Genomic DNA, 15,194 nt, shown 5'->3' with positions numbered 1-15,194 from the left:
TAGTGTGGGATGCTGTGTGTGTGAGAGAGAGAGAGGGGCGGAGAGGTGGGAGGGGGTCTGCTGCTGTCTGAACTTACAAGACAGCATGCTGACATGCTCTCAGCCCCGCCAAAACCCACTCTCTCTCCCCCCACATACACACAACACACTCCCTGTCACACTCCACCCCCACCCCACCTCATTTGAAAAGTACGTTGCAGTCACTTGCATGCTGGGATAGCTGCCCAAAATGCACCGCTCCCAATGCCGCTGCAGGTGCCGCAAATGTGGCCACACCAGTGCACTTGCAGCTGTCAGGGTGGACAGATTGCAGCGCTTTCCCTACTGTGCTCTCCGAAGGCTGGTTTAACTCAAAGTGCTCTCCATCTGCAAGTGTAGCCGTGCCCTGAGACAGCTAAACAGACACCGTGTGGATTCATTTTGAACCCTGGATTTGGCCACCTTCACAGGCTTCCAGATGGCCATCCATCAGTCGAAGTGTTATTCTAAATGTTCAGTGTCTTTGAAGGACTCAGCTCAACTCACACTTGTCTGAATGACTTTCAAAAGTAATACCAGCCAGACTGCGTAACTGGACATTTTTTTTCTATGGTCATTTGGCAGCACTTTGTATACAGGCCCTTTCCCTCGGTATGGTTAGTCACTCCATGTGTTCTTAACATGTCTGAATCTTTCACAAGTGACAGGAGAATGTCAAAACTCGGTGAGGGACTCAGGTGCAGCTGTAACACCATAAATATAATAGTACATTGAAAACAATTAACCTACAAGTTTCAAGTTAAGTGTCATTTTAACTGGCTTAAAACTGACCAGGGTCAAGCCCCTCTGGTGTTATTACACTGCTCTTCAAAAGACTTGTTCGAGTTTTTTAAACAGTGGCAGATATTCCAGTCAAAACTACAGCTGAGTGTCAGGCTCTTTATCTATGACAGTAAAGGATGAGATGGTTCAAACACAAGTACCATAATTATTCATTGTATCAGAACCATTGAATAAGAGGGGCCGCATGGTTGAGGAGTCTGAGCATTGGACTGGAGATAAATTCTTTTTCCAGCTCTGCCACTGACTTGCTCTGTGGCTTTGGGTGAGTGTTTCTCCCTTCTGTAAATAGAAGTGGTGTTGGCGTCCCTGCCTCAGAGTTTAGTTACAGTTTGTAAAGCAATTTACAAGTGCTGAGAATCACAGGGCACAAAGGTCTAAACCTAGACCAGCATGGTAATGCATACGTTTGCTCCACATGCTAAAGCACAGAATAGTGCTTATTCACAAAACCATTTCCCGTGTGTATTATTGATAGGCTTTTGGCTGTTACAGCATTCATGCTATTCATCAAATGAGTTACAAAGCAGAGTAAAGTGATTAACTCAAAGCTTGATTTCATTTTCTCCCAAGACTGACAGATAAAGCAGTGAAGGAGTATTCCGCATATCGCTCTAGCCTTCTCTTCTGGGCCCTAGTAGATCTCATTTACAACATGTTCAAGGTAAGATCTGTCTGGAATCAAGGTTGTTGGTTTGTTTGGGGTTTTTGTTTTTATGGATGCTGTTAAAATCAGTCTGCTCTGTTCCTTTGAAGGGTAGGCAGGGCTTTAAATCCCTTCTAAATTTCAAACTCTGCTTGCTCATGAGAACAGGAGGGGTGGTACGATGTATGTCCACTTGTGATTACCCCTCTCCTCAGCTCTTGTCCATCTGAAGTAGTAAGGTCTTATGATTTACAGGCCTTCTCTCTCTCCCGCCTCCCACCGCCCCTGTTTCTCTTCCTGTTTTTCTGTCCTCTGTTCAGGCATTGTTTCCAAGATTCTGCACTGGAGCAAATGGTTGGAATAGCCTTTGTTGCTGGGGTGGGAAGGAAGTCCTGGTCTTGGACCCTGCTTGGGGTGTCTGACCCTGCTCAGAAGGGATAGAGAGGGATTGATAAGACACACTCTTCTTTTGGAAAGTGTAAAAGCAAAGCCCAGTTAATCTATAGCTCCCTCCCCAAAGCAAGCAGACATTTAATTAGGGTGAGTTGGAGAAGGAAAACTCTCGGGTGCTTTTTAAAACTCTGTACAAAAAGAACTGAAAATCTGAGTACGAGGCACCTTCCTGTGTGGCATGTTTACAGGAGACAGGAAATCTCAGCCCAAAGGCAAGGCTTCATAATGGGGCATCAGGTTATTGAAGTCTGCATTTTCTAAAGGTTGTAGGCAGTGTTGTTGTAGCCATGTTGGTCCCCGGATACTAGAGAGACAAGGTGGGTGAGGGATCATCTTTTATTGGAACAACTTCTGATTGTGAAAGAGACCAGCTTTCGAGCTACATGGAGCTGTTCTTCAGATCTGGGAAAGGTACTCAGTGGGTCACAGCTCTGTCTGACCATGGATTTAGCTGTGACATTTTGATACCTTTCCAGATCTGAGAAGAGCTCTGTGTAGCTCGAAAGCTGGTCTCTTTCACCATCAGAAGTTGGTCCAGTAAAAGATGTTCCCACACCCACCTTGTCTATCCATTTTCTAAAGGGTTTATTATTCTATAGGCTTAAAACAAACTGACTTGTCCCTTTTCTCCTCCTTGTAGAAGGTGCCTACCAGTAACACAGAGGGAGGCTGGTCCTACTCACTGGCTGAATTTATCCGACACAATGATATGCCAATACACGAAGCTGCAGACAAGGCCCTGAAAACTTTCCAGGAGGAGTTCATGCCAGTTGAAACCTTTTCTGAATTTTTGGATGTGGCTGGTCAGTATTAACTTTACCTTTTAAAGACTGTTTTTGTGTAATTCAGGACTGGAAATATGTAATTTATGTAACTTGCTTTTAGAAATATGTGGAGGGAGGTGGGGGGAATGATGGGATCTTAAACCACCTGGTGCCTCCTAGGTCACTTTAAAAAGCATTCTTTTTGGAGAGTCTTCTGTTTCTCTCTGCAATCTGCATTCACCTCTGTAGGGATGCGTGGGGTGAAATACACTTGTTTCCTAAAAATTCACCTTCTGCCATTTCCCCATCTGCAAAATGGAGATAAATGAGAATTATCTTTGTAAAGGACTTTGAGATCCATCAGTGAAGAATGTTGTAGGATATATATGCCGCTGCTTCTGCTTCCACAGCTGAATTTGTAATATGACACAATTACTACAGCAGATGATTCCAATTTCAAAAGAGGATTGCAAAGGAATTAACAGGAACAGATGAACTTCTAAGTAACAATGTTCCTGTATTCATTTAAACATCCCCAGTAATAAGGACCAAATGAAATGTAAAACATAAGCTGTAGGAGTGGAATTGTTTAACACAGAGTGGTCTTCCACAAGGCAGGAGCAGGGGGCTTTGGACACCTATTTTATTTTAGGTCTTACCCTTCTGTATTAACAGGGGCATCTTGCTGCTGTTTGACTTGGTTTAGGATCCTCTCTAGTTTTTGTAAGTTCATCATGGGTACTAAATGTGTCAGTATTTGATAGGGTACCAGCTTCCACAGGATCTATATCTCCAGGAAACCAGAGAAACTCACCCACTGAGGAGCTACTCTTCATCATTTTATCCTGCCCAACTCCTGTCCTTTCTAGTTAGCCGTCGTCATTGCTCATCATCCAGCCTCTTAGCAGAAGATGCCACTACCCTCAAATAACTTTTGGACTGCAGCATCTGTGCTACAGATGCTCCCCACTCTTCTGCATCAGCTTCTACATGTATGTGTAGTGCCAATATTTTCTGGCATTTCTATGTCACTTCTGTAGGTAGGTTGTGAAGTTAAGCACCAGACTGAACTTGTTAAACCTAAAATGAGGCCTTGACTGGAATCCCCAGTTTAGACATCACTGCCAGTCACTGGTGTAGCTGCACCTAGTGCAAACCCGTTGTATAGGCAGGATAAACAGCTGTACGCTGCAATTTGCCCTGGTAAACTGCACTGGTGCAAATAGCAGCTTTACTTGTCTACATTGGGGTTGGCACTGACTGCTCTCTTCAGGCCTTGTGAGTCTGTTAGCCAAGTTGATTGACATGGGTCTGCTGTTCTCAGATCTCAGCAAGCATATATTTGCTTTAAAACAGTATTCTGAGTGGCCGGTCTGTGATGAGGCCAGTAGTGGTTGTAGCTTGCCTGTTTTCTGAATCCACCTCTAGGTGCCCTGATGGTAAAAGATGCCTGGTGATTCAGAAGGGCAGGCAGCTCCTGACTAACTTATTTGTGCTGTTTTTTCAGGACTATTATCAGAAATCAACGACCCTGACAGCTTCCTCAAGGATCTTTTGAACTCCATTCCCTGAGCATAGAGAAGCAACTTGCAAAGATCTACAGTAGCTTGCCTTCCATCTCTTTGTGCAGTCTTTCCCTCCCCCAAGTAGTGCTGCATTTTTTTATTTTCTACACTTTTTTTTTTTTCTTGGAGTGATTTGGGATTTAGGCTTCTTGTTTTATCTGGTATTTCAGTGCTTCTATATATAAAGCCTTGTGTATTCCAGGCAATCGAAGGAACTTGTAAAGACTGAGGAATCCCAGTCAGTGAATCTTAACACTTTTTAGTGTGCACCTCTTTGAAATTAAATAAATTAAACACAAAAGGTCAAGGTGGGTTTGACTAGTAATTTAACCAGCCAGTGACAGCACCAGGTTCCCTTTTGTCTTGTATCTCAGAGCTCCTTTGTTACTGCAATTCACTTGGGTTCAGGGCTGTTGCTCTTTTCAGCCCATAGTGTGGACGAAGAGCATGTAAAAACCCACTGAGTTGCAGGGGTCAAGGACTCCGTTTGTAATGCTACATTTACTGACCCATTTTTCGTACAGTATAAACCAGATTTTCTCTTTTTGTTGTGTTAGGGGTCTATGGAATGCAAGGACAGCATGTTATGCTTGATTCCTTCATAGTTATTCTGAAGAGAGGATCGCTTTCATCAGGGCAGTGATTTCTCTTAATGCCTTGTGTGTTTCTCCTTTCATTGAGCCTACTGGGATTTAATATTATAAATGATTGATGCATGTTTTGTGTACCGAGGTCTTTCTAGATTCCATTCACTCTAGGGCTGTTTTCAAAACAAGAGTGCACACTAGTGGGTTGGGTAATTTACCATACAGGGAGATCTCACCTATACAGGGGATAGAGTTAAGGAAATTGGACAGTTTTGCAATTAAAACTTGTTCCTTAGTGTCTGATAAAGTTTTGATTCCTTTGAGAACCGTGTGGGGAATAGACAAAGGAGGCATGTCAAGATGGCTGCCAATCCTTTTAATGGTATCAGGCTTGCATTCTGTGGGGCGTACCCTAGTTTGAATCCAGGCATCAGTCTCTTTGAACACAGCCTTGGCTCTTCTCAGCAAGTTATGCATGTTGGTAACTTACCTTTGCCATCATCTCTGCTGTCGTGTCACCAGCTTCAGTCTGGTTAACCTGGAATCCAATAAAGCTTTCCCCATCCTTCTGTCTCTGTATGAACGTGAATTTCAGCGAATCAAACTCGGTCCCATAACTTAGCATTGGGTGACCAGTAAACACTAGTTCAGAGACTGAATAACTAAGCAGACCATCTGATGCCATTATTAGCCTTGGGCATGTATTGATAGGAAGACAAGTGGTAGAACACTCCATGGGAGGTGTCTATGGGCACTCCGGCCAGTTCCAATTGTCTGATTAGATTCGGGGGGGGCGCGCGGGGTTGGAGTACAGAATAGCCAACAGACCAGTGGGGGTGTTTATTAAGAATAGATTGAGGCAACATATCTTAAGAGAAATGCAAGGGAAGTTTCAGAGGGATAAATTAAGCTCTATCTATCTATAGATCTTCCTTGCTCCGTAAGGCACTGATAGCCTGGGTGGAGAATGAAGTATTCTAAGCAAGTCTATCTCAACATAGCTCCCTGTTAACAAGGCAAGTGCAGTGTAATAGTTCTGTGCAGTTGGGGAGATTCTCGCGGGTTAAGCACTAGACCAGAGATGAGAATCTCCTCTTCTTTGCAGAGAACTTATTTGCAAGGACAGACTTGACAGTCCCAAGTCTGTTTTTACTTTCAAATCACCATGTGACACCAGTGGCCCAAAAAACAAATACAAAATGCTTAAACACTCAGAGATAGGAGTACAACTCCAACACCAGTATGGTTCAGTACAGCTTCAGATGCACTCCCATGTATTGCTGTCAGGAGTCAGGTGCTGCTAAAGTCGGATTTCTTGCATAAGGAAAGGACCTTTCACGCCCGTATAATTAAGAAATTCATGAGAAGGTGTTTTTGAGAGTAACTTGTAGAAAGCAAGACTCAGCTTGTATCAAGAACCCAAATTTGTGCTGCCATTCATGTCAGCTTCTACTTTCTGTGATTCTAATGTGCCAGTCGTCATGGCATCTAGGAACCAGGTACAAAAATAATGTGTTACTACTTCATTTAGACTGCCTTCCTCACAGAAAAAGGGAGACTATTTATTAGCTAAGCTCATGATTAAAATGTAACAGCTACCAAACACTGTTTATCATTTGACAATGCTATGAAGGAAATTAACCACTGCTTGCCATTGCCAGATGTCTTGCTGTAATGTTCTAAAAAAGCCATATTCTTTTCTATTCCTTTCTTGCCCTCCAGCAATAAATAGAGCCCACAGCCTAATTTCCTGAGCTTTCCATCTGTAAATGGACTAAGGTTTTATTTGTCTGGGTCTTAGTTGTATAACGTTTGGCAGATTTTTGCCCTGAACAAGGCGTACTCTTCTTGTGGTTTAGCAAAGCTTGGGGGTAAATTACCAGTGTAAACAGAGTTGGTGTTCTGCCTGCTCATTCTGTGTTTTCACATGACTCTGTGGTCGAAGCATCACGTTTTCTTTTCATCTGTGCGGAGTTAGCCCGCTGGGCACTGCAGTCGCTTCAAATATAATGCTTAAAAATAATGCGGCCGCCAACAAAAAAAAAAATCTTCCAAATATATTACCAGCTCCTACCCATTTACATGGCATTTTTCTCTTGTTTTTCCTTGTCATATAACAGTAATGCTTGGGCTTAAAGGTTGATATGTGATAGGCCTTGTCCGCACGCAAACTTGCACTGGTTTAATTAAAGGTGTGTGTTAAAGATGATTCAGTTAAACAAGACCAAAATCCTCTGTAGACGTTCATTTCGGATTATATTGATGCAGCTTAAATAGGTTCTTTAGCAATTTAAAGTAAATCACAATAAACCACTCAACAAAAAAGTATCTATGTAGGATTTTGCACTGGTTTAATTATATTTTATTTTTAAGCCAGAGCAATTTTTCCCATGTGTATAAATCACAATGTCCCAAAGGCAGGATTATGACTTGAGAGCAGTCATAGAATCCAGTCTGTGATGGGACATGTCAAATTGTGGGGACGTCCTACAACTAAGATTGATGATTGGTCTGGTCAGTCTTAAATATCTTAGCGGGAGCAAACAGTGTGTTGACCGCATCTACAGAGCATAATAAATTGGGAGGGACTGACCACCAGTGAGGAGATAAAAGGAACTAGGCTATTTAGAAATGTGCAAAAAAAACCAAAAACAGTTTGGAAAGTTTCTAGCGAACATGTAAAGAAAACTAATCTGAAAGACCGTAATGCTAAGACTCGTTTGCTTTCCACTGTCACCTAAGACATGAGTGTGCAGTGCATTCTGGCTGCAGTAAAGGCCAATGTAATTTTAGTTACGCAGGCTCACAGGGCAGGGGCCAGAACCACTGCTAGGCATAAGCAAACTAAGCAATTGCTTAGGGCCCCGAGCAACTCAAGGGGCCCCCTGTTAATTACTATGGGGGGGAGGATATTCCTGCTTAGGGCCCCCAAAAGGGGTGCACAGACACTGGCAGGGACATAAGTGTGGAGCCATCCTTGGAATTTAGTGTTCGATTCTGGGAACCATGATAAGATATTGACAAATTAGAGGAATTTCAGAAAAGAGGAATTGGGGGCTGATGCAACTGACTTCACCAAGCCTGTTCGTTTTTAATTGATGCCTTGGGACAAGAATAATGACTGTACAAATGTTAAAGGGGGCCAGATGCCAAGGAGAGAAAGGAGTTATTTAGGACAGGAAAGAAGGGCTACAGCTAGGAATAAGAGGATTGAACTAAGAGAATCTAGTCTGAATATCAGGGGGAAAATCCTGATAGTGAAATGTAAGGCTATAGAAGAGTTGTGAAGTGGTGGATGCCCCATTGCTTGGGACATCTAAAATGACTGGATAATACATGAGACAATGTATAACAGTGAACAGTGCTTCACTGGCTGACCTGGGATGAACTGTGTGACCTATGAGATCTGCTTCATTTCTGCATCTATGGGACAAGCACTTCCCCAAAACAAAGATCTGAAATGGTTGCAATCAGACAAGCCAAGCAGATTGCTTATTATTTAACATTTGTAAATAGTGTCTCACAGTGAGAACAAAGACAGTCCCTACTCCATTAACAACAATATTCTCTTCTTTCGCACCTGCTCTACTGGGAAAGCCCCGTTAGATGGAATTAACTTGTTGCCTTTGCTGAAGTTGCAATGCTGGATTTTGCAATTGCAGCAAATGACTCTGTGAATCATATTAAAACCAAACTATGTGAACAATCAAGAACCTGAAAGTTGCTCATTTCAAAAGACCTAGCAACAAGGTTTCCAGCTGCTAATAGAATGTGACTTTTTGTTACTTTGTCTTCATTAGCAATTTTAAGAGGAGTTCCTGTTCATATGCCAGCAGTTTGAGAACTCTAAAAACTTCTTGTTTCTTTCCCTCCTGCCCACCCTTGCAGACAAGGAAACTTTAGAAGTCCTGGAGTTTACAATCAGATCATGACAACACTTACACTGACGAGGCTGAAATCCATCAGCTCCTCAAAGTCTCTCCCTCCAACACAGTTTTCAACCCTTTTGTGAGTAATTTCTCTGGTACATTTCTGGTAATGCTATAGGAGATAAACACAGTGTACGGCGTGCCTAGCAATAGCTCCCATCTGGATTTTAGTGTAGTAGGGATCTCATTGGCCCAAATCCCCTCCTCTCATATTAGTATTTGCACTCTGCATTTTCTCCAGTTGTTATAAACAGCTTTGCTACTTCTGTCATGTTCTCTCTATTCCAGAATACTAACTGTTGATGTTTTGCAAAGAAATTGCACCCTCGACTTCTTGACCTTTCCTTAGCTTAATTGTGGCTCCTTGTGGTTCAGAATAGTTTCCGTACACTTATCCAGTAGAGTGGCCTGGTGTTCTCTTGTCTTCCTAGAGTCAGACATGCAGATCTTTTCTCTAGGCTCTGCACACTGAAATCCTCCTTTGTGTTCCTCTGTTGTACCTACACGTTTTTTAACCTTTTAGAAGACTAACATTGTGGTGACCGGAAGCACACACCTTACTGCCTCTATACCTCCCTGCCCCATTGCACATTAGTATTTCCTCTTAGAAATGTGTATCCCACAGTTTCATCTCTGTGTTTTGTCTCTCAGTCTAGTTGCCTAGAGTATTTTCAAACAAACACTGAAACTGCTACTGCGGAGCATAAACATATACATCGTGAACTGAAATACCTTACAAAGGTTCTGAGTTTCCAGTGCAATAAAGGCAAAGCTTAATTCTTCTTTAATAGACAACAAATGGATAGCTTGTGGGTAAGGGGACTCAGGAGATGGGGGTTTAAATCCCAGCTATGCCACACAAACTACCTGCTTGGGCAAGTCACTGAATCTTTGTGCCTCAGTTCCCCGTCTGTAAAATGGGAAAAATAATCCTCCATTTCTCTGTCTTGTCTTATTTAGACTGTAAGCTTTGTGTGTGCACAGTACCAAGCTCAGTGAGTCCTTTGGCTGGGGCTCTAAGCACTACCATAATACAAACAAAATCACTTTCATCCATAACCATCCTCGATTCCTCCAGTTCCCCTAGCTACAGCTAGGTTGCTTTCAAAAAGATGCGGAGGCACTGCCTGGTGGGCCACCAGCAAAAAGGCAAGGAGATAAACGTGAGCCAGCACCCTCAGAGCCATGTGAACACATGTACTTGCCTAGCACGAATGTGTTTACATTGGCAGAAACCTCCCACCACAGCGTTGCTGGACTGCTTGAAGCAGTTTAACAGTACACCTTGTTCACCACAAGATCTACCAGTTGTTATATAACAACGGGGCCTGGAGAACAAGCAACTCAATCATGTAGGTTTTGGAGGAACAATCAATTAATGTGAACTTGGGGAGAGATACAGTAAGAAATGTAGCAGTGGTTTGTCTCCGTTACAGTATGGCTTGAAATGATGCAGTCTCCTTGCAATGGCTGATTTTTCCCTCATTAATGAACCAGATGTTCTATCTGCCTCTGTTTTTTGTTAAGCACTTTGGGTGGGATTTTCAAAGGAGCCGAAGGGAGTCAGCCACCCAAATTATTGAAATTCAAATTCCCTTCGGCTCCTTTGAAAAGCCCAGATGCAGTTTAGAAAGTTGTTTTGTCTCCACCAACATAGGCTGCCACCTTCCTCCTCCTGAGTCAAAACGCAGTTTGCTCTTGAGTATTTCAAGCTCAGGATTTGCCTGCTCCTACTGTGCTTTGAGTTTTGTTTGTTGGCCGTAGCATTGCTCCATTACCTACACTGAATTACCTGAACCGTTTCTCTGCCTTCTGCTCTTAATCCACAAAAAACAGACTTTGTTGGCTTCTTGCCCTTCAGTTTATATCACACTTTCTTTAATATCATCTTATCTACCACTTGTGGTTTATTACTACTGTGTTTTATACTGCAGTATCGCCCAAAGGCCCTAGTTGGAGCAGGGCACCATTGTACTACAGACTGTACAAACCAATAAGACAAAAGACAGTCCTTGTCCAAAAGGCTTAACGCAACCCACCATCTTTCTCCTTTTCCTATTATAAAACAATAAAATCATTCAATTCTCTAACACAATTACAGCCGCCACCACCACCAGAAGTTCTTGTTGAAATACATATACAATTAGCATCTCATGGGCAAATACAGCTAGTTTCCATCTTGTATTAACTAGACTACAGGTATTGATCTAAAGATAATTCTATACGGTCAATGGAACCTGTTCACTGTTTTAAGAACATAAGAATGGCCCATGCTGGATCCGAGCAATGGTCCATCTTGCCCAGTATCCTGTCTTTCAACAATGGCCAGTGCCAGACACCTAAAAGGAAATGAACAGAACAGGGCAATTATTGAGTGATCCATCCCCTGTCGTCCAGTCCCAGCTTCTGGCAGTCAGAGATTTAGGGACACCCGGAGCATGGGGTTGCATCCCTGACCATCTTGGCTAATAGCTATTGATGGACTTATCCTCCATGAACTTAGCTAAATCTTTTTTTGAACTCAGTTATATTTTTGGCCTTCTCAATAGCGCTTGGCAATGAGTTCCACAGGTTGACTGTGCACTTTGTGAAGGAGTACTTCCTTATGTTCATTTTAAACCTGCTGCCTATTCATTTCATTGGGTGACCCCTGCTTCTTGTGTTCTGTGAAGGGGTAAATAACACTTCCCTAGTCACTTTCTCCATACTATTCACGATTTTATAGATCTCTATCATATTCCCCCCCACACACACACATCCCTAGTCATCTCTTTTCTAAAATGAAGAGTTCCAGTCTTTTTAATCTCTCCTCCATGGAAGTAGTTCTATACCCCTAATCACTTGTGTTGCCCTTCTCTGTACCTTTTCCTGTTCTAATGTATCTTTTTTGAGATGGAGCAGCACACAGAGTTCAAGGTGTGGGCGCACCATGGATTTATATACAGTGACATGATATTTTTCTGTCTTGTCTATTCCTTTCCTAGTGGTTCTAACATGCTGTTAGCTTTTTTGACTGCTGCTCCACATTGTGCGGATGTTTTCAGAGAACTATCCACAATGACTCCAAGATTTATTTATTTCTTGAGCGGTAACAGCTAATTTAGAATCCATCATTTTGTATGTATAGTTGGGATTATGTTTTCCAACATGCACTACTTTGCACTTATCAACATTTGAATTTCATCTGTTATTTTGTTGTCCATTCACCCTGTTTTGTGAGATCCCTTTATAACTCTTCACAGTCAACTTTGAAGTCAACTGTCTTGAGCAATTTTGCATTTTCTGCAGCCATTGCCACCTCACTTTTACCCTCTTTTCCAGATCATTTATTAATATGTTGAACAGCAGTATAGATCGGTGGTAGACCCCACTATTTACCTCTTTCCATTGTGAAAACTGATAGTTTTACCTACCCTTTGTCTCCTGTCTTTTAACCGGTTACTGATCTATGAGTCGACCTTTCCTGTTATCCTATGACTGCTTACTTTGCTTAAGAGCCTTTGGTGTGAGACCTTGTCAAAGGCTTTCTGAAAGTCCTAGGACACTGTTTTGACTTATCCACATATTTTGTTGACACTCTCAAAGAATTCTAATAGATTGGTGAGGCAAGATTTCCATTTACACAAATCACGTTGACTCTTCCCCATATTGTGTTCATCTATTTGTCTGATAACTCTGTGCTTTACTTCTGTTCTGTTCTTTCAGCAAGCCTGGCAGGCATAATCCGTTTGACAAAGAATGTAGATGAACCCAATAATTCAAAATGTTTCTTGTTTGCCATTTTCTGGTGTCTTCCTGCTGTTGCATTCATGGGCTGAGGGAGTAATACAATACTTTGTCTAATAGTGGCTTTCGGTGAAGGATCTCAGAGTGCTTAAAAAACAATAACTAAGTTTCATGACACCTCAGGAGGTAAAATAGATGCCTTCCCCATGTTACAGATGGTAGAGACAGTCATCAAGAAGTGAAGTGACTTCCTAAAGTCAGCAACTAAGTCAGTGGCAGAATCAGGAACAGAACTTCTGACTCGCACTCCTGGATTATGCTCCTTTTGGTAGAAGAGAATAAACATTTTTAGGGCATCTGAACTGGTCATCGTCGAACTGAGGAACTGATTCTAGTATGGCACAATAGAGCCACTGGCTGTATAAACTTCCCTATAGAGACCTAATGCACCTCAGCTAAGCTGCAGCACCTATTGCTACCACCAGACCAATGTATGGTGTGTTGAGTCCAGCCTTTCACGTTGCCTCCAACTTCATATTTAAATCAGAGCTGTTTGTTTAGAACAACTGTCCTAAAAGCCACCGAGTGCAGAGATGAGGTTTTCCCAGTTCTTTTCAAGCAAGTTCTAGACGTATCTGGCAAGACTTCATTTAGAAAGCCATTGTCTCCAAAATGTATCACGTTTATGATACATGCCTGATTCTAGATTACAAAGTCACATTGGCCTGTACATGCTTCTCTGTTTTGATAGGAAGCCAAGCCTCCTTAAAGCAGTAAGCATGGCCGTAAGCATGGATGATTAACAGAACATGAGGGCAAAGAGAAAACGTGATACTTGGCTTGGAATCAACGGTGTCGAATTATTTTAAAGCATCTTTTATAAAATCCTATCATATGAAAGTACCACTTTATCTTACCAAGAATTACTGGAGAGTAAAACTATTTATCCTCATCCCCTAAGTCAGGCCAAACACCATCTCAGTCGAGGTCAGTACGACAATTTTTAAAATGCTTCCCTGGCAGATTGTGGTGCAGTATTGACTCCTTTTGCAACAGGAACACAGCTGAAACCAGTGGTCCATATAGCCCAGTATCCTGCCTCCAGCGGTGGCCAGGTGCAGATACAAGAAACTGCATAATGGATCATTTGGAAATAGTCTTTCCCCCAGGAGAAGTTTCCTCTTACCCCCTCAGTCAGCGGTTGGTTTGTGTCCTGAAGGATGATGGTTTAGAATAACAAGAACCTCTTTAATAAGGTTTGGAAGAGACAAAAACAGAAAATTCACCAGGTGTGTAAACAGATTCAAAGAAAAGGCAATTCATCATGATTTCCCTTTCAAGTCAAATGCCATGTTCTTCTGCTTGCCCTCATTTCTCGACACATGCTCGATTTGCTCATCCTTGCTTCAATTACCTATCTGCCCACAGCTTGCTACACCTTGTTAATGTTACCAACTGGTAGCATCTTGCTTTGAAGGCATGCATGGTAAACGTGAGGCATGTTGGAAAATGCTTACAGCTCTGATGAGTAGATAGCCATGAGATTAAACACTGGGAAACACCCAGAATCAAGATTATAAAACCCAGGCAAGCCCGAATGCTGTGCTGAGACTAGGAGATATCACCATCCTGGATAAGGTCTGCAGAGAATCAATATTTTGAGTCAAAGAATTGGAGCTGTTAGGAGCTCTGACTCTAAGAATCTGGCCTGGGTCAGATATCAGGAACTAAAACAGCACCTTTCCTTTCATGGTGAAAAAGGTCACATCTTCGGCCATTGCAATAAACAGCAGAACAATGTTGGTTGTTCTTGCTCAACAGAGTAAGGAAGTGCCTGCTAAATTGTCTTGGCTTCCTTTCATTAAAGTCTAGGGTTAAACACAGAGCCCCTTCTTGGTTTCCTAAAGGAAATCGGGGTGTTTGTATCAGAGGCTTGCTAGCTCGATTAATGTTTATCCCAAAATGTTAAAATGTGTGGAAATTTCCGCACCTCTGTGTCTGGGAATGGTTCTGGCTTTATTGCAGGGAGATTGTCTTGGAAAATGGCACTGCTGTGTCTTTTTACCTTGAGTTTGACGTAGGAAGGATAGCCTCCCAATCACACTACGTCCCTCGCTCCTGCTTGGTCGCCAAGCCTTGTGCATGGTTCGTTCCTGATCACTCTCTCTCCCTGAACCAAGTATCGAGGACTTCCTTGTGAGCTCCCTTTCCTCTGTTGTTCTAATCTAGGCCACTCTAACAGGCCTGGCTCTTTTCCCCATGAAAACCTTCCTTTCTTCTGTTCTGAAAATTCCCTGGCTGGCTTTCACCTGACTTTGCACATCCTGGCCCTGGAGAGGGAGACATTTATTGATCTTTTAGTGGGGGAGCTGCATATTGGGAAGAGGGTGTGTGCAGAAGAGTCCAGATGAAGGGGAAACAGATGGGAGGATATATTATGTCATGGGAAATGGGTGCCTCCTTGCAGGAAGTAAGTTTTACACCTTTAAATTCATGTCATTGCCAATTGTATTAGTTCTGATAAAGGCCAAGATGATGCTGATATTTTAAAGTGACTGGGGAAAAGTTTGCTCTCCATTGCCCAGAATATAATATAATTTTAAAAAAACCTCTTCTAACTTTTCTCCTATTTGCTTATGAAATGAGCTATTAACTGTCTGCTGCTCACACAAAAGAGACGCCAAGACATTTACAAACACAGCAAC

General features: G+C 42.4%; 1 protein-coding gene across 4 annotated transcripts in view; it reads left to right on the top strand.

Moving 5' to 3' along the window:
* The window catches only part of UBR4 (ubiquitin protein ligase E3 component n-recognin 4), a 113,987-nt gene extending 108,584 nt beyond the window's left edge, over nt 1–5,403 (top strand). For all 4 annotated transcript variants that reach the window (XM_077837267.1, XM_077837264.1, XM_077837265.1 and 1 more), the window contains 3 exons: nt 1,393–1,483; nt 2,559–2,721; nt 4,190–5,403. In XM_077837267.1, the coding sequence (XP_077693393.1) occupies nt 1,393–1,483; nt 2,559–2,721; nt 4,190–4,254 (319 nt within the window). In that variant the 3' untranslated portion in view covers nt 4,255–5,403. The remainder of the gene's footprint in view (nt 1–1,392; nt 1,484–2,558; nt 2,722–4,189) is intronic.
* Nucleotides 5,404–15,194: the final 9,791 nt, after the last annotated feature.

The sequence above is a fragment of the Eretmochelys imbricata genome, chromosome 18 (genome assembly GCF_965152235.1).
Source record: "Eretmochelys imbricata isolate rEreImb1 chromosome 18, rEreImb1.hap1, whole genome shotgun sequence".
Taxonomy (NCBI): Eukaryota; Metazoa; Chordata; order Testudines; family Cheloniidae; genus Eretmochelys; species Eretmochelys imbricata.
This window is presented reverse-complemented; position numbering and strand designations above follow the sequence as displayed.